Genomic DNA, 19,398 nt, shown 5'->3' on the forward strand with positions numbered 1-19,398 from the left:
ACCACAACAATAACCACACCACTACAAACAAGCCACTCTCTTAGGTGGCCGGGGATTAGCGTGTCACGTGTCTTGTGCAAGGCTGTAGAGAGGGATGGCTTACAACACATTGTACAGATGGTCTAAATCGTTATCTGATTAGAAATGAAATGGAAGCAAGTCCCAGGCTGTCAATCAATATATGGGCGGTAACTACTGATCTAGCCACTTGACATAGCAAAGGCTGGGATGTTTTCAAACACTCCAACGTTTAGCAATCTACAATAAAAGTATACAATTAAATGAATACAATTCTAACTCTTGCCATCAGGGGTCCTAGGGATACAACCTGGATTTAGGTTTTGTTTTTAAATAAACAAAATGAATATAGGTTTTTTTATGCTATAAAAACAGTCGAAAAGAGTGAGCGTACTGGCAGTTAGGTTAACAAATGCTGCCCTTAGCAGATTTTCCTGGAAAACCTTGTACAGCGTGTGTCTATTTTTGCCACTATTCATTGCCGAGTCGGTCCTCTGTGCTCTCTGCCATCCTGGCACTCTAAGGAAAGCAAGACTCTGGACTTCCCATTTCCCAGGCCTTTGGAGGAGTGCTAATTACAAAATACTTTACTTAAACACTAGGAATTCATTCACGAAGCCCAGCCAAGTCTCATTTTTGAAAGCATTTAAAAATATCCTTGCAACAGCTCGTACTACTTTATAGTTTATCTATTTTTAGATGTTCAATGTTTGTTTTGCTGGGAGAAAAAAAATTAAAACATGAAAAGTATGCCATGAGCAACTCTGCAGTAATAAGCAGCACATACATGTTGTGGAGGAAAACATTCAACATAAAACAGTCAACATAAAAACAGATTCCGCGAGGCACTCTTATAAATAGTAGCAGTTATTATTTTGCTTCCAATTGCTAAGCATTTTAAATAACACGCCCTTAAAAGTTGTCAAGTTCTTTACTTTATATAAATATAATTTCCTGGTCTTAAGGTTCACAAAATTATTATGAAAATTACAAATGTTCTCCGTTAGTTTCACATGTAAGTTTTATAATCATCACCTTGTTAAAATTAGAAGCACAAGGAAGAAGAGGAAGAAACAGAAAGGCGTTATGAGGCACCAAAGCCATGAAGTGGAAAATACCAATTTCTCTGTATAAAAACAGAATTTGCCTAGGAAACTTTTTACCCAATGCTTTGAGCAGATATCATTCACACAGATTTATAGATAAAATTGTTCTGATTGGTTGTCACACAGCCACACCCAACTTAAGGTCATACTGTGTCTTATCTTTCATGTCCTTTTGAATTCCTCAGCATACTAACAAGCAGGAATTGTGCCTTGAACCCTAACAGAAGAGTTTTGGAACTGCTTGCCCCACATGTAATTACTGCTATATAGTCAGGTAACTTTCCACACTGCATCTTAAAAGCAAAAATCATTTCAAAAGGTTCTGAATGACCTCCATCTAGAAAGTACAGATGTGTATAAAGGGTAACGTATGGCTATTTCAACACTGGGAAAGTGAAGTCGTTAATGCAGGCAAGAAAAGCGAATTTTCTGACATTCACAATGTGGTGGCATCTTCTGAGCCCTGTCACTAATCAACGGCTGTTGGCTGTGTGTAGGGCTGATGCCAGCCTCCAGCCCCAGTACCTTCCCTGAGACCAAAGGCAGGCTCGGCTCCATAGTGGCAGCTCAGAGGAGTCCTGCCTACCACTGGCGGACTCCAGAAACTATGGTAACACTTAAAGGGACTGAAACACCTTTATTCACTGCTTCAGTGCTTCCTTGCTTCAACCCACATAATTCAACTTGGCAATGGAGAAAAAGGTAAAGTAGAGTTAAGAAAAATACTGACGAATACCACAAATCATGTTTCAGGGTGGAAATTGTGACTTTGCTAGCATTACCAGTATTTCCTGCCTCACAACCGAAATGGCTTGCTGTGAATTTCGCAGTGCCCAAGCCAAAAGCAATAAAATTTCTGTAAGAGCATATGCGCCATGACAGAATACCACATCAGCCCAGAAAAATGATTTTCCTGGGAAGGTCTGTGCAGCGATGAAGAGGGCTCTCAATGCCATGGAAGCTGGGCAGAGATTTTCACTGCTTCCAGCTCACAGTGAGGTAATTTTAAAAGCACTTTTCCCTTCATTTGTTCTGCATTCACTGAATGTACATTTTTTGATGTCAGGGACATTGCAGAAAAGATCAGATGAGATAGTCTGACAATGGAGCCAAAGTTCAAAGCTTCTCTATTTTCAGGTAACAGCCGTGACAGTTTGTCTGCACTAAATCTTTTTGAGGGCATGTCACTGTAACCCTGTCCATAGCTTTTCAAACAGTTCAAGACAAACAAATCACTTAGTCGTTGAACAACTATAACATCTGATACCATCACACAGAAGTTGTAGCGATAGCCACTAATCAAAGTTCTTTCCATTCAGTCGAAAAAAGAAAATTCCTCGGCTTTGGCTTAAGATCACTTTTTATGTTGTTCCTTTGAAAATTATTACATGCCAAAGTTAAAAAAGAAGGGGGTGGGTAGATTCTGTCTGTAAGAGGAACCAGAAAGTCGAACGTTCTAGCTGCATGCTGCTGTCAGTAAGGAACTACGGTGTGGGGTGAGAGTGCTCAGGGGTGACAGGCAAGGCCTGCAAGGGGGTACCCAAGCCCCCATTAGAGCCACTCGCCCAATCTCCTGGTGAGATCCCACTCACAGCTGGCTCACACAAGCAGCTGTGCTCTGCTTTCAGTCTTCCTGGCCGATTTCGCAAGGAAGCATGGACATCCAGCCCCAGCACCACCAAGCGATAGAGTTGCAACACCACCACAAGGAAATTCTTTGCGGCAAAGAACACCAGCATCTGGTTTATCACTTTGAAATAGGTCATCAATATGAGACGCACGACAAGGAAGGGACCATCTTGTATGAAGATGCTGATTCCAATGTTCCACAGATCGGCACTGTACTGGCAAAAAAACAGACTGGGGAACCCCCTCATTGCCACAGACAAGGGGCAGACGACATGCTGTACTGAGAACACAAGACAGAACAATTAGCACATCCCTGAAATGTATAAGGCAGAATGAAATGGGGAAGAGTCATTAACAATGGGTGCTGTGCTAGTTAACAATTGGGAGTGATTCTATAATTTAATTCTGGGGGGGAAAGGTGATACCACCCTTTACATTTAACACCATCCTTAGTCACCCCTTAACTATTTAATATCCTTAGTAATTTTATCTTTAAAATCAAGAATCTGTTATAATTTCAATAAAACACCAAAGAAAGCCAGTCATCATGTTTCTATCCATGTAACAAATTTTAGATCACCTTATAGTATGAATCCTGGGGAAAGCACAATCAATTAGGCTAGCAAGAATATAGAACAAGACAAACTGCTGGGTCTGTCCTTGGGGTCTGCTGCGTAAGGAGACAGCATAGCCGGGCACTCTAGGCCTCAAGCCAGATAGACTGGCTGCCTCGTTTTTTTTAGCAAGATTCTGGCCAAGTTACTTAACCTTCCTGGGCCCACTTCTTCCTTTGAAAACTGAGGTAACAATGATGTCTGTGAGGAGAGGGGCCCCTATTCACCAGTTCTTTTTGTTTCCACTAGCTCCTCTCTGATTTCTCACTTCTCTCTTTCCCTTTGGATAATGAATGACTTATCTGACTGCTGAGTTTGGGAGACAGAACAGAGTATAGATACAAGGCCCAGATCCTTCTGTATCCTCCCTTTGGGATCTACCTGTTTCCTGGTTGACTTAGGCATATGTATAAATTATGTTGTGGAAATTCAAGTGTTTATAATTCAAATTGAAACTCAATTCATGTTGAACATATTTTTCTAATGGTGGGGGGACAAAAGCCCAAAATAAATGCCATTGTTATTTCATTTTGTCTAATGCCTTATGGTTTTGTTTCACAGTTTACAAGAAACACTGGATATAATTACTGATTTTCCAGTTGAACAAAAGGAGGCCCAATCAACAGATGAACCTTTTTGTTTTAATTTCTAAAATGCTAATTTAATTCAAGGTCAAGGGCATAATATAATCCTTTATAATAATGAAGCCTTCCATTTGGAATTTTCAAACAAAGAATGCCTTCGTCTACTGGAGCCTGCAAATATTATGAAGCTGCTTTGATATGGGTGAACATAATGTACTGTTTGTTGGAAAATACAATAGTGATTTAGTCAGAAGTAACATTTGGTCTTTGTTTTTCAAACAGCTGCATAACATTATCACCCCCGAAAGTTTACAGAATTTCTTTCCCAAATAAAAATTTTCTTAGCAAGTCTATAAACCACAAGATAGGGGAGGGTGAGGATCAGCAGAGTGAATGACAAAAGAAAAACCAACATAAGATCAATAGTGGCCTCTCCTAAGAAGTGAGGGTCAGGAAATGGTTCTGAAGGGACCTCCTAAGACTGTTATTCAACATCTAAAGTGATGGTACCTTATATTCTGTTGGGAGACACCACCTGATCAATAAGTATAGACTGGGCACATTATGACAAAATGTGTGTGTGTGTGAGAGAGAGATGTGTGTTACTGGCAAAAATTTGTTTGTAATTATTAATTAGTAATGAGATTTGGGGTATTTTTAAAAAGCCACAGTCATTCTTTCCATCTACTCTGGTGACAATTTTGTTTCATAAAGTGGTTGCTAAATTCTAAAATTACCTATGAAAGTTCTGGGCCTATTAACATAAGCCAAAAAAAGATGCAGAGAAGATTAAATAAAAATCCCTATTCTAGATTAATTCTAATCCTGATGCCAGTGGGTAGGGTGCCATAAAAAAGAAGTTAGGTTTAAGGAAAATGTAATTACTAAATCCTAGAATTTCTTCAGAGTAAAGTGGCATCCTGGAGAATTCTCAAGTCAGAATTCCAGGGATCCTTCCTGGAAGTTAAGGGATGACTCCAGATCAATGCTGTCCAATTGAAACTTCTGTGATAGTAAAAATGTTCTGCCTAATCCACTGCCTACCACAGCAGCCACATGTGGCAGTGGAGCACTTGAAATGAGGCTAGTGTGACTGAGGAACTGAACTTTGGATTTTGTTTAATTTTAATTAATTTTCATTTAAATTTCAATAGCCACATGTAGCTAGCAGGTACCATATTAGACAATGCAACTCTAGGTTAGTATGATATGCTTAGAAAACAGTTTCTTCTTGCAGTCTCAGGAGTTTATGTATTTATTAAAATAAGGCCAATGGAATTCCAAGGACTACTTCTAAGAAGAATTTTAATTTTCCACGAGACCCCAGAACTGCTCTTACTCCCTTGTGATGTTTTGACAAAGGGACAAAAATGAGCTCCTAAAATATCATGAAGGAATATTTATATTCCAGCAAATGTGCTAAGCATTTTACAAACCATACCTTATTTAGTCATCACAAGAACCTTCAATCCTAGCTACTATGATTATCAGTCCCATTTAATTGGTGAGAAACTGAGGCACAGATGTGTTAACTAACTTGAGGGATATTTTCCAACTCATACATGATAGAACCACTTTTGAAGAGAATGTAAACCTGTGCTCTGGTAATGTTCAGTTATCTCCCGCTCACCATGTAACAGGGTGGATCCACTAGTGTATTTCCTGAGTTTCAGTTGACTTTTCTTCTAAACTGAACTGGAATTAACATTGGGATATCAAAATGATAATCCTCTCAGATGCCTCCTTAGCTTTATTACAGTTTTTAATCAAGAGTTAATCGTTTTCTGTTTCTTTGAGCAAACATCAAGACATTCACCTGCCAGGTCAAGTGGAAACTGCAGCATGCTCCAGGTCCATATAACAAGGATGGCATAGACTAGGGCAGGGTTATTCCTAAAATGCAGACATAATTTTAAATTAGTAATAAAAATATGATCATTTTTTAAGAAATAATTTATCTTTTTTTTCATATTTGAGTATGCACTAATAAACCTCTTGAGACTTGTCAAAACATCTTGGTGATATAAAAAAACCCATGAAACTCCATGCATGATTATAATGGAATAATGAGGAAGTAAAAAAAAAATAAAACACACAAAGCAAAACTGACACTTAAAATCCAACTCCCACATGTGCCAACATCTGTGTAAATTATGGCAAAGCCTCTTTGTCCCATATTGTTGCCTTTAGTTTTACAAAATCATGGAAACATTATTGGAGATAAATGCTAAGAATAATGTTAGACATTGACTCACAAATTCAGAGGGCTGATTTCAAGAATTCTCAAGAAAAAGTGCGAACTTTTTTGGTAAGATCATGAGACTCTAACTTAAAAATATATCTCAAAAGGACTGGATGATGCTCAACAATGAAAAGCTCAGCATATAAAAGAAAAGTATCTTCAGGTCAGAAAAAAGCAGAAAGATAAATCCAATAATCAAAAATTTACACTAGAATATGTCAGTCAAGGAATATGAGAGTTTCTTTCACTATTGTATCCCCAGGGCCTAGAACAGTGACTGGAAAATAATAGACTCTCAACAAATATTTGTGGAAGGAATTGTTGAATGTACAGAAGAAGGATCCATACTTGGCAAATATACAAATGTCATCGACCTAAAAGAATGGTCTTGAATACTGAAGTCAGAAAGAATAGATGTTATAAAAATACAAAGGATACTATAGAAATGTCAAAGTCAATTTTTTTTAGTGAAAATACAAAGGAAGTTATCAATTTGAGATTAGTGGTATTATAGCAGATTTGATTGCCAACTTCTCTGTCAGGAGGGATTTTAATGTTGGAGAGGAATAGAAAGGCATCAGGGAAGAGTAGTTGAAACCAAAAGAAATGAGGTGATTGTAAAAGATATCTTTAAATGCTTCAAGTATTGAGGCCCTGAAAAATTAGATCTCAAAAACTATGAGCCATCATTATCTTGGCAGTTAATGGCAGAGACAAGGGTGGAGACAAAAAAAAATAATAAAGTCTTAATTTTCAAAATGAAGCAGAAGTGTATCTTAAAATACAAAAGGCACATTTACTATTAATCCCTAGTTAGGTTATATAAGTGATTATTTAGAAGATTTCTGAAAGCCCTTATGGAAGACAGTAATTACTAAGAATTAGCACAGCTTCCTTGAGAACAATTGCACTCAGTAAATACTAAGATCATTCTCTCTCTTTCTCTCTTCAATAGAGTTAGGATTACCAAAGAAGTAATGATAAATAAATTAATATCAGACATTTGGGTTTAAATAAGGCTTGTAAAAAAAGCCTCCCACAGTGTTCTAATTAACAAGATTAAGAAATGTTCTGGGTGTGAGCACAATTAGGTGGATTTCTAACTCTGTAAATGACTCCCCAAAGGGAGCTCTCTGAGGGTTGCTGCAGGCTCTGTCTTTGATTCTGTTCTACTTCACATTTCACCAATGACTTGGTTGCACATTGATGGAAGGCTTCTCATATACACATAAAACATGGAGGTTGGATGGGAAACCATTTCCCCAGAAGACACAATCAGGATCCTAAAAGATCTTCTCAAGTTGTAACTGGATGACCTAGAATAGGATAGAAGAGATACCATTTCAAAGCAGCCACCATAAAGAAAGCTCAAGGATTTTCCCTTACTATTATCTAATTATAAGTCCACAGTGTGACATTATTGATGATTTTCCAAGATCAAATGCAATTATAGGTCGCTTCATAAGAAGTATAAAGTCTAGAATTTTAAATGGAGATACCTAGGGAATGGAGTCTATAACTTTTCCATCTTTGCAATGTCAATGTCTATATATAAGAGACCTCCAATAAGTTCCTGAAGTTTTAAATAATTTTGCCCACAGTTTCTGAAGCTCATACTATTTCAGGAAGCTTTCTAAGGGTTTCTAAGGGTCACACTCATATCAATTCTACAAAATAGTTACACTTATCCCTATTAGACCAGTGAGGAAACTGAGGCACAGAATTATAGAAACTTGTCCAAAGTAATGTGGTTATAAGTGTTGGAAGCAGAAATCAAAACTAGACAGCTGGTTTCAGCATCCACCCTTTTAACCATTGTGCTAAACTTATTTACATAAAGGAAACAGAAAGTTTTAGCCTGCTATATTCTATAATGTTCAGAATATATCTGAAATATTAGGTATTGTGCTTCATGGTTTGAGAGGAAAGTTTATAAAGTTTTTGGTCCAAAGGAGAGAGACTAGGATGGTGAGAGATCGTAGAGCCATGTTCTATGTGGGATAGTTCAAGAAACTAAAAACAAGACAAGAGTCCCTAAAAACTTTATTTCATATACTTAAAGGCTATCATGCGGAAAAGGAATTAAACATTTCTTGTGACTTCAGAGGGCCAATTCAGATTCAAAGGATTTTAGTGGCACCTATAAGAATCCAAATTTTATCACAATAGAGAAAAGTACTTTCTAATAATATCAAGTCAAAATGGAATGAGATGGCCTGGGGTTACTATATTCTCTATTAGTGAAGATTTTCAAAGAAAGTCTGGACAAAAACTTGTTGAGAAAAAATTCTGGAGAGGATTTTGCAACAGATGTAAAATAGATTGTTCAATAGATGACGACTTTTGAAGTTTCTTCTAATCCCAAACTTCAATAATTCTACCAAAAACTCATGTGCAATTTGTCTGCCAGACAGCAGAAAGCAATGGTGAAGCATGAGGTCTGGTGTTGGGTTGCTGGAGTTCAAACACCAGCTCCAGCCCTCACTAGAGAGCTAGGATGTGGGCCTCCAATCCCAGAATATTTACTGACTACATGAACATGAACAAGTAATTTCACATCTATATGCTTTAGTTTATCTTCTTCAATATGAAGATAACAATAATAATAACTACTGGATTTTACAGCATAATTTCATTAAGTATGTTGTTAAAATATGTTAAACATGTAAAGCTCTTAGAACAGCACTTGAAACAGACTAATTATGCAGGTATTATTTTTTTTATTTTTTATTATCTTATAACCTTGAGACTTTCTCAACTTCTCTCGCCTGCCACAGTTCAGCTTATAAATGGTGATAATGATAGTATCCCCCTCATAGTCTATTGTAAAGACTAACTTATCACAATTAAAACCCTTAAAACAGTACTTGGATCACAGCAAGAGATAAATAAACATTATCTAGTAGTAGTAGTAGTAGTAATACTAGCAGTAGTAGTAGCAGTAGCAGCAGTAGTAGTAATAGTAGTACTAGCAGTAGTAGTAGCAGTAGTATCAACAGCAGTAACAGCAATGGTAGCAGTAGTATTTTTATTATGTTGAACATATTTCTTAAACTCTGTATTTTAATTCTATCATTTCACAAACTAAGGATAAATAATAAATAAATCCTCACCCTATGTAAGCCAAATTCTAACCTTACAATAATAAACATATATCTTGCATATACAAGTATCTGAGTATACACAAAATATGGGGAAATGTGAGTGTTGATAAACATATTAGTAAATTTATCAAAAATAACTTTGGAAAAAATGGCCAGAAAAATTTTGAAGCAGATAAATTTGTATTAAGTCCGATAGTAAAAGTTACTCAGAAAGGTTAAAAGGAAAGTAAATAAATCATTGAGCTTAAATGGCAATCACTCAAAATTTGTAAAGGAATTTTGGAGTGAATTTATCCAACATCATCTCCATTGTCTAACTGTCTCCCCTAATTGTCTCACCTCATTTTCTCATGTGTAATGTCTTCATAAATGTCAACTGAGAAGCTTGTAAGCAGACACTGAACTCTATTCATGAAGAGACAAAAGATCTTGACAAATATAATTATAGATGTGAGTATCACTTCTCCACCTGGAAAGTTAGGGGGATAAAAGACTGGAATTTGGTAGATCAGTGCACCAAATCTACTGGATGAAAAGTAAAAACAGAGTCATACATTGCTAATTTGCTTAACGATTTCTTTTTGGAAGTGTAAATGTTCCTGTAGATAAGAGATCAATGGATAGAATTCACCTAGTTTTTAGAAAAGCATCCAACAAACCTCTTCAGAAAAAGAAAAAAAAAATAAAGGAGAGAGAGAAAAATAAGGTGAGAAAATTAAGTATTAACCTAGCCCAGAAAAAATATTTTACCAAGCAAAAGGAGCTAAATGGACAGAAAACACAGTGCAAAAATAGGAAAATTCTCCTTTGTGTGGTCAAATATAGTGAAATAACTATAATGTTATGAGAATAGAGTTTTTCTCTTTAAAAATGATCTGTGTTCAAAAAAAGACTGTACATTAAAGATTACTTCTAAATGTGTGAATAATCAGTTAACTCTTCCTGGCAATGATATTGAAATTCAGAATTGTTAAAAATGTTGGAGGATGGCTATAGCAGAATGAAAAGGTCAGCAAAACCTCTCTACAACAAACATACATACTAGACAAATTGTCAAAAACAACCACTTCAGATCTCTGGAAATCAACCAAAAGGCAAACAACAAATTGAGTAGCATTTATTTATGAAAAACTGGTGGAGCTTCGGTTAAGAATAGTGGGAGTTTGAGGTATTCTTGTCCATGGATTTTCACACCCCTCCAGTTTGGCTATATCAATGAAAAATTGCACTAGACAGAGTTAAACAGGCGAGGAAGACTTTATTCAACTCTGTTGAAATAAGAGAGAAATATTGAGTTCACCCCTACTGAAACAAAAGGCAAGAGAGATTTTAAGCACTGACGCGAGTTAGTGCAAAAGTACTAGAGGACATTAGAAGGGGAGATTGGTCAACATGATTAGACTATTTGTGTTTGCTAATTGGCTGCTAACAAAACCGATTTCTAACTTCTAACCAAGTTAGGCTTCTAACACCCCAAAGAGACCAAGAGATAGGGGTGCTATCTTTTTTGATGATCACATTTCAAAGGGACATCGTCTACATCCATTACAAAGATATTCCTGGATAGTAAAACACAAAAGAGGCTAGGAGAAGACTTAATCTCAAAGGAGCAGAGAAAGAATTGATAATTGCAAGTTTTCTAAAGTAAATGCTGTAAGGAAAGGAAGGTCAGAAGTATATACTCAACAACAGACCTTTTTAAAGTTTAGTCAAAAGGAGGGGAATGTCAATGGTGTCTTGGTCAGTCAGAATAGTAGTTTTACCAGAGAGGTCTTGACAATGAAAACCAGAGGTCCCTCATGGTCACAGTGTGCTGACTTGGCTTGGAGTGATTTGTGAAATCTTATGCTTAGAGGTGTGGTCAGTAAGAGTAATGAACTTAGTTGGAAATGAATGAGAAAACCTACAGCCTTGCTACTCTGAGGTTGCAATCTCAGTTGGGGTGACTGGCAGACTAACTTGAATTTTAATGGAGAAATTTTGAAAATAAGAGCCTTAGAAGGGCTAGAAAAGGTCTCTGTGTATGCCAGACATGTGCCAGGAAGATCCAAGAAAACCCAGGGGAATTAAAAGCTGAATATATATGAAAACTTTCTGAATTTAAATGTGCTATCCAACACAAATACATATCCATTGGCAGAGGGTGGAGGTCATAATGATTTGAAGTGTTTGATCACAGATCCTGTCCAAATCATTGGCTGATTAGAGTAGGTATAACCCTAATAAGCCATGCTAAAGACAGATAAATAGAAGAAGGAGTTAAAAAAGAAAAAAGAGCAGAGACATCAGTGGCTACAATCCAATGGAAGAGAGAGTCCTTAGATTAAGTTCAGGCAATTTATTCAGACAACAAAAAATAAGAAGCCTGAGTTAAAAGAGAAGAGTCGGGATAAGATTTGGTACAAAATATAATTTAAAATGTCCAGTTACCACCAAAAATGTAAAACATTCAAAGAAACAGTAATGTGTAACCTATACTCAGGAAAAAAAAAATCAGTAGAAATTGAAGTCTAGAAGGGTGCCTGGGTGGCTCAGTCTGTTAAGCATGCAGACTCAGGTCTGATCTCATTGTTTATGGGATTTGTCTCAGGTCATGATCTCACTGTTTATGGGATTGAGCCCCGTGTCAGGCTCTGTGCTAACAACACAGAGCCTGCTTGGGATTTTCTCTCCCTCTCCCCCCACCCCCACTCTTTCACCCTGAAAATAAGTAAATGAACATCAAAAAAAAAAAAAGAAATTGGGGTCTAGGTGTTGGAATTAGCAGACAAAGGCATCAAAGTAACTATTATAAATATGTTCAAAGAATAAAATAAAACTATGTTCCATGAATTAAAGAAAGTGTGATGACAGTGATTCAACAGATAAATAAAGGAGTATAAGCTGTAAAAAGAATTAAATAGAAATTCTATAGTTCAAACTAGGGGGCCCAAAATGAAAAATTCACTAGGTAAACTATATAATTTGACTGTACATATAGATTTAAGATGATGAAAGAAAGAACCAGTGATGTGGAAGATAAATCAATGAAAATTATCCAATTTGAAAAAAAGAGAGTAAAACATATGGGAAAAAATAACAGTCTCAGAAACCTATGGACCACACTTAAACATACTTATTTGTGATAGGAGTCTCAGAAGGAGGAAGAGAGAATGAAACAAAACATGTTTGAAAAGATGATGGCTGAAAGTTCCTAAATTTGAGGAAAAAAAATTAATTTACAGATCCAAAATAAAAAATGTTGTAGTAATAAAGGCAAAGAGAACCATACCTACATACATCACAGTAAAATGAATGAAAGTCAAAGAGAAAGAGAAAATCTTGAAAACAGCAAGTTGTACTGGGTAACAACAAAGCAATGGTTAACATCTCATCAGAAATAATGAAGAAACAGTGGAATGGTATATTTAAAATGCTGACGGGCACCTGGGTGACTCTTTGGGTTAAGTGTCCAACTTCAGCTCAGATCATGATCTCGTAGTTTATGAGTTCTAGTCATGCATTGGGCCCTCTGCCGTTAGTGCAGAGCCTGCTTCAGAACCTCTGTCTTCCTCTCTCTCTTCCCCTCCCCACTCATTCTCTCTCTCACTCCCAAAAATACACATTAAAAATTTTAAATAAATACATAAATAAATAAAATGCTGAAGTAAAAATTGACAACCGTGAATTCTCTATACAACAAAACTATTTTTGAAACATGAAGGCAAAATAAACACATTTCTGGACAAAGATTGGGAGAATTTGTTAGTAGCAGATTTGCCTTAGAAGAAACAATACAGGAAGTCTTTCAGGTTGAAAGGAAATGATACCAGACAGTAACTCACATCCACAAGAAGGAATAAAGAGCATCTTCAAATTGTAGGCAAATATAAGAGAACACATAAATGTGTGGTTATCTTTTCTTCTAATTTCTTTAAAAAAATTAAAGTCTATAAAATAATAATTATAAAACTGTATTATTTGGTTTATAACATACAGAGATGTAATATATATGACAATAATAGTAAAAAATAGGGGGAATAAATGGAGCTGTTGAATTACAATAGAATGTGAAGATTTAAAACATATATTGTAATCTCTAAAGTAACCAGTAATAATACAAAAAATCAACTAAAATTGTTTATTAAAAATTTTTAACTAGTAAATGAGTAACATAGGAATAAACACAGGAATAAAAAAGACCTAGGAAAGAAAAAAACAAATAGTAAAATGGCAGACAAAAATCAACCAAATCAATCATTACATTGCATATGAATGGAATAAACACACTGTAATAAGTTGAATGATGTCTACCCAAATTTCATGTATACAAACTTCAGAATGTAATCTTATTTGGAAATAGTCTTTGCAGATGTAATCAAGTCAAGATGAGGTCATATTAAATTAATGTGAGTCTTAACCCAATGACTGGTGTCCATGTAAGGAGGGGAATATGTGGAAACACTGGCAGAAACACTGGGGAGAATGCCATGTGAAGACAGAGGCAGAGATTGGAGTGATTATGTCTACAAGCCAAGGGACACCAAGAATTGCCAGCAACCACCAGAATCCAGGAAAGAGGCACCAGATTCTCCCTCAGAGCCTCCAGTAGAAACCAACCTTGCCAACAATTTGATTTGGACTTTCAGCCTTGAGGACTGTAAGAAAATAAATTCTGTTGTTTTAAGACTTTCAGTGGGGCGCCTGGGTGGCGCAGTCGGTTAAGCGTCCGACTTCAGCCAGGTCACGATCTCGCGGTCCGGGAGTTCGAGCCCCGCGTCGGGCTCTGGGCTGATGGCTCAGAGCCTGGAGCCTGTTTCCGATTCTGTGTCTCCCTCTCTCTCTGCCCCTCCCCCGTTCATGCTCTGTCTCTCTCTGTCCCAAAAATAAATAAAAAAAAAAAAAAGTTGAAAAAAAAAAAAAGACTTTCAGTTAGTGGTATTTTGTTATGGCAGCCCTGGGAAACTAATATACACTCCAATTAAAAGACAAAGAATGGGACGCCTAGGTGGCTCAGTTGGTTAGGTGTCTGATTTCGGCTCAGATCATGATCTCGTGGTTCATTGGTTGAGCCCTATGTGGGGCTCTGTGCTGACAGCTTTGGAGTCTGCTTCTGATTCTGTGTCTTCCTCTCTCTCTGTCCCTCCCCAGCTTGTGCTCTCTCACTCTCTCACTCTCAAAAATAAATAAACTGTAAAAAAAAAGACAAAGATTGACTGGGGCAAAAGATGCAAATCCGACTATATTTAGTCTATAAGGGAAACCGTGTAGATGTAAAGATACAAAGAGTTTGAAAGTACAAGGATGGGAAAAGACATCCCATATCATAAGAGATGATATGAAAAAGTATTGAAAAAGGAAATAGACAATTCAGTAATTAGAGCTGAGGATTTCAATGTCCCATTCTCAGTAATTTATAGAACAACTAGACAGAAAATCAGTAAGAAGAATTAAATAACCTAATAACCAACTTGACACAACCGACATTTACAGAAAACTCAAGCAAACAACCTGTAAGTATATATTCTTTTCAAGTGCATATAGCACGTTCTCCAGGATAAGCTATATGCTAGGCCATAAAATAAGCCTCAATCAATTTAAAGGATCAAAATAATTTAAAGACTACAACAGAATTAATAGAAAACAACAGAAGGAAATTTGGGCAATCTCCATATGGAAATTAAATAGTTTACATTCTAAATAATCCATAGGTCAAATGATAAATTGAAGGAGATATTGGAAAATATTTTGAACCATATTAAATAAAAAGATAAGATATCAAAGTTTATGGGATACACATAAAGCAGTGGTTTGAGGGAATTCTGTAGCTTTGAATGTCATGTTAGAAAAGCAAAAAGATCTCAAATCAATAATGTAAGCTTCCATCTTAAGAAACTAGAAAAAAAAGTAAATTAAATCCAAAGCAAGCAGAAGGAAGGGAAAATTAAACATCACAGCACAAATCAATGAAATGGAGAACAAAATAACAATAGAGAAAAATCAATGAAGCCAAAAGTTGGTTATTTTAGAACATGAACAAAATTGATAAATATGACTAAGTAAAAACACAGAAGACACAAATGACCAATTCAGAATATAAAAGGGGGCATAATAAGTGACCCTATAGAAATGGACACAAGTATAAGAAAATCATTTTATGGACAACTTTATATAAAAGACTAGATAATTTATTTAAATGGGAAAATTCCTAGAAAGAAAAAAATGCAATCAAAACTAACTCAGGAATAAATAGAATAACTGAATAGGCTTATAAATAATTATGTTGAATTAGCAATAAAATATCTTCCCAATATAAAAACCTATTAGAAATAAAATATCTTCCCAATAGAAAAACCTATTAGAAATAAAATATCTTCCCAATAGAAAAACCTTTAAAATATTTAAAGAGGTCGGCGGCAAGATGGCGGCTTAGGAGGACGCTGGGCTCACCGCACGTCCTGCTGATCACTTAGATTCCATCTACATCTGCCTAAATAACCCAGAAAACCGCCAGAGGATTAGCAGAACGGAGTCGCCGGAGCCAAACGCAGACGAGAGGCTCACGGAAGAGGGTAGGAAGGGCGGCGAGGCGGTGCGCGCTCCACGGACTGGCGGGAGGGAGCCGGGGCGGAGGGGCGGCTCGCCGGCCAAGCACAGTCTGGCTTGCAAAAGTGGAGGGGCCTGACGGACTGTGTTCCCACAACAAGCGCGACTTAGCGTCTGGGAGGTCATAAGTTAACAGCTCTGCTCAGAAAGCGGGAAGGCTGGAGGACAAAGGGAAGGAGCGCTGCTGAGCCCCCTGACAACAGAGCTCAGTTTGGTGGGGAACAAAGGCGCTCGCCAGCGCCATCTCCCCCGCCCATCCCCCAGCCGAAATCCCAAAGAGAACCTGTTCCTGCCGGGGAACTTGCTCGCTCCGCGCAAACACCCAACTCTGCGCTTCTGCGGAGCCAAACCTCCGGCAGCGGATCTGACTCCCTCCCGCTGCCACAGGGCCCCTCCTGAAGTGGATCACCTAAGGAGAAGCGATCTAAGCCTGCCCCTCCTGCCCCCGAGCACCTTGCCTACCCACCCCAGCTAATACACCAGATCCCCAGCATCACAAGCCTGGCAGGGTGCAAGTAGCCCAGACGAGCCACACCACCCCACAGTGAATCCCGCCCCTAGTAGAGGGGAAGAGAAGGCACACACCAGTCTGACCGTGGCCCCAGCGGTGGGCTGGGGACAGACATCAGGTCTGACTGCGGCCCCGCCCACCAACTCCAGTTATACACTACAGCACAGGGGAAGTGCCCTGCAGGTCCGCACCACTCCAGGGACTATCCAAAATGACCAAGCGGAAGAACTCCCCTCAGAAGAATCTCCAGGAAATAACAACAGCTAATGAGCTGATCAAAAAGGATTTAAATAATATAACAGAAAGTGAATTTAGAATAATAGTCATAAAATTAATCGCTGGGCTTGAAAACAGTATACAGGACAGCAGAGAATCTCTTGCTACAGAGATCAAGGGACTAAGGAACAGTCACGAGGAGCTGAAAAACGCTTTAAACGAAATGCATAACAAAATGGAAACCACCACAGCTCGGCTTGAAGAGGCAGAGGAGAGAATAGGTGAACTAGAAGATAAAGTTATGGAAAAAGAGGAAGCTGAGAAAAAGAGAGATAAAAAAATCCAGGAGTATGAGGGGAAAATTAGAGAACTAAGTGATACACTAAAAAGAAATAATATACGCATAATTGGTATCCCAGAGGAGGAAGAGAGAGGGAAAGGTGCTGAAGGGGTACTTGAAGAAATCATAGCTGAGAACTTCCCTGAACTGGGGAAGGAAAAAGGCATTGAAATCCAAGAGGCACAGAGAACTCCCTTCAGACGTAACTTGAATCGATCTTCTGCACGACATATCATAGTGAAACTGGCAAAATACAAGGATAAAGAGAAAATTCTGAAAGCAGCAAGGGGTAAACGTGCCCTCACATATAAAGGGAGACCTATAAGACTCGTGACTGATCTCTCTTTTGAAACTTGGCAGGCCAGAAAGAATTGGCACGAGATTTTCAGGGTGCTAGACAGAAAAAATATGCAGCCGAGAATCCTTTATCCAGCAAGTCTGTCATTTAGAATAGAAGGAGAGATAAAGGTCTTCCCAAACAAACAAAAACTGAAGGAATTTGTCACCACTAAACCAGCCCTACAAGAGATCCTAAGGGGGACCCTGTGAGACAAAGTCCCAGAGACATCACTACAAGCATAAAACATACAGACATCACAATGACTCTAAACCCGTATCTTTCTATAATAACACTGAATGTAAATGGATTAAATGCGCCAACCAAAAGACATAGGGTATCAGAATGGATAAAAAAACAAGACCCATCTATTTGCTGTCTACAAAAGACTCATTTTAGACCTGAGGACACCTTTAGATTGAGAGTGAGGGGATGGAGAACTATTTATCATGCGACTGGAAGCCAAAAGAAAGCTGGAGTAGCCATACTTATATCAGACAAACTAGACTTTAAATTAAAGGCTGTAACAAGAGATGAAGAAGGACATTATATAATAGTTACAGGGTCTATCCATCAGGAAGAGCTAACAATTATAAATGTCTATGCACCGAATACCGGAGCCCCCAAATATATAAAACAATTACTCATAAACATAAGCAACCTTATTGATAAGAATGTGGTAATTGCAGGGGACTTTAATACACCACTTACAGAAATGGATAGATCATCTAGACACACGGTCAATAAAGAAACAAGGGCCCTGAATGAGACATTGGATCAGATGGACTTGACAGATATATTTAGAACTCTGCATCCCAAAGCAACAGAATATACTTTCTTCTCGAGTGCACATGGAACATTCTCCAAGATAGATCATATACTGGGTCACAAAACAGCCCTTCATAAGTTTACAAGAATTGAAATTATACCATGCTTACTTTCAGACCACAATGCTATGAAGCTTGAAATCAACCACAGAAAAAAGTCTGGAAAACCTCCAAAAGCATGGAGGTTAAAGAACACCCTACTAACGAATGAGTGGGTCAACCAGGCAATTAGAGAAGAAATTAAAAAATATATGGAAACAAATGAAAATGAAAATACAACAATCCAAACACTTTGGGACGCAGCAAAGGCAGTCCTGAGAGGAAAATACATTGCAATCCAGGCCTATCTCAAGAAACAAGAAAAATCCCAAATACAAAATCTAACAGCACACCTAAAGGAACTAGAAGCAGAACAGCAAAGGCAGCCTAAGCCCAGCAGAAGAAGAGAAATAATAAAGATCAGGGCAGAAATAAACAATATAGAAACTAAAAAAACTGTAGAGCAGATCAACGAAACCAAGAGTTGGTTTTTTGAAAAAATAAACAAAATTGACAAACCTCTAGCCAGGCTTCTCAAAAAGAAAAGGGAGATGACCCAAATAGATAAAATCATGAATGAAAATGGAATTATTACAACCAATCCCTCAGAGATACAAACAATTATCAGGGAATACTATGAAAAATTATATGCCAACAAACTGGACAACCTGGAAGAAATGGACAAATTCCTGAACAACCACACTCTTCCAAAACTCAATCAGGAGGAAATAGAAAGCTTGAACAGACCCATAACCAGCGAAGAAATTGAATCGGTTATCAAAAATCTCCCAACAAATAAGAGTCCAGGACCAGATGGCTTCCCAGGGGAGTTCTACCAGACGTTTAAAGCAGAGATAATACCTATCCTTCTCAAGCTATTCCAAGAAATAGAAAGGGAAGGAAAACTTCCAGACTCATTCTATGAAGCCAGTATTACTTTGATTCCTAAACCAGACAGAGACCCAGTAAAAAAAGAGAACTACAGGCCAATATCCCTGATGAATATGGATGCAAAAATTCTCAATAAGGTACTAGCAAATCGAATTCAACGGCATATAAAAAGAATTATTCACCATGATCAAGTGGGATTCATTCCTGGGATGCAGGGCTGGTTCAACATTCGCAAATCAATCAACGTGATACATCACATTAACAAAAAAAAAGAGAAGAACCATATGATCCTGTCAATCGATGCAGAAAAGGCCTTCGACAAAATCCAGCACCCTTTCTTAATAAAAACCCTTGA

General features: G+C 37.6%; 1 protein-coding gene across 2 annotated transcripts in view; it reads right to left on the reverse strand.

Moving 5' to 3' along the window:
- Window positions 1–648: 648 nt before the first annotated feature.
- TMEM26 (transmembrane protein 26) overlaps window positions 649–19,398 on the reverse strand; it is a 52,642-nt gene continuing 33,892 nt past the window's right edge. Inside the window, exons 5-6 of one of the 2 annotated variants that reach the window (XM_047826002.1) lie at window positions 5,768–5,844; window positions 649–3,028 (exon numbers count right to left, since the gene is read on the reverse strand). In XM_047826002.1, coding sequence (XP_047681958.1) covers window positions 2,724–3,028; window positions 5,768–5,844 — 382 coding nt within the window. In that variant the 3' untranslated portion in view covers window positions 649–2,723. Of the gene's footprint in view, window positions 3,034–5,767; window positions 5,845–19,398 lie in introns of both variants that reach the window. The other variant, XM_047826001.1, reaches the window with a different exon arrangement.

The sequence above is a fragment of the Prionailurus viverrinus genome, chromosome D2 (assembly GCF_022837055.1).
Source record: "Prionailurus viverrinus isolate Anna chromosome D2, UM_Priviv_1.0, whole genome shotgun sequence".
Lineage (NCBI taxonomy): Eukaryota > Metazoa > Chordata > Mammalia > Carnivora > Felidae > Prionailurus > Prionailurus viverrinus.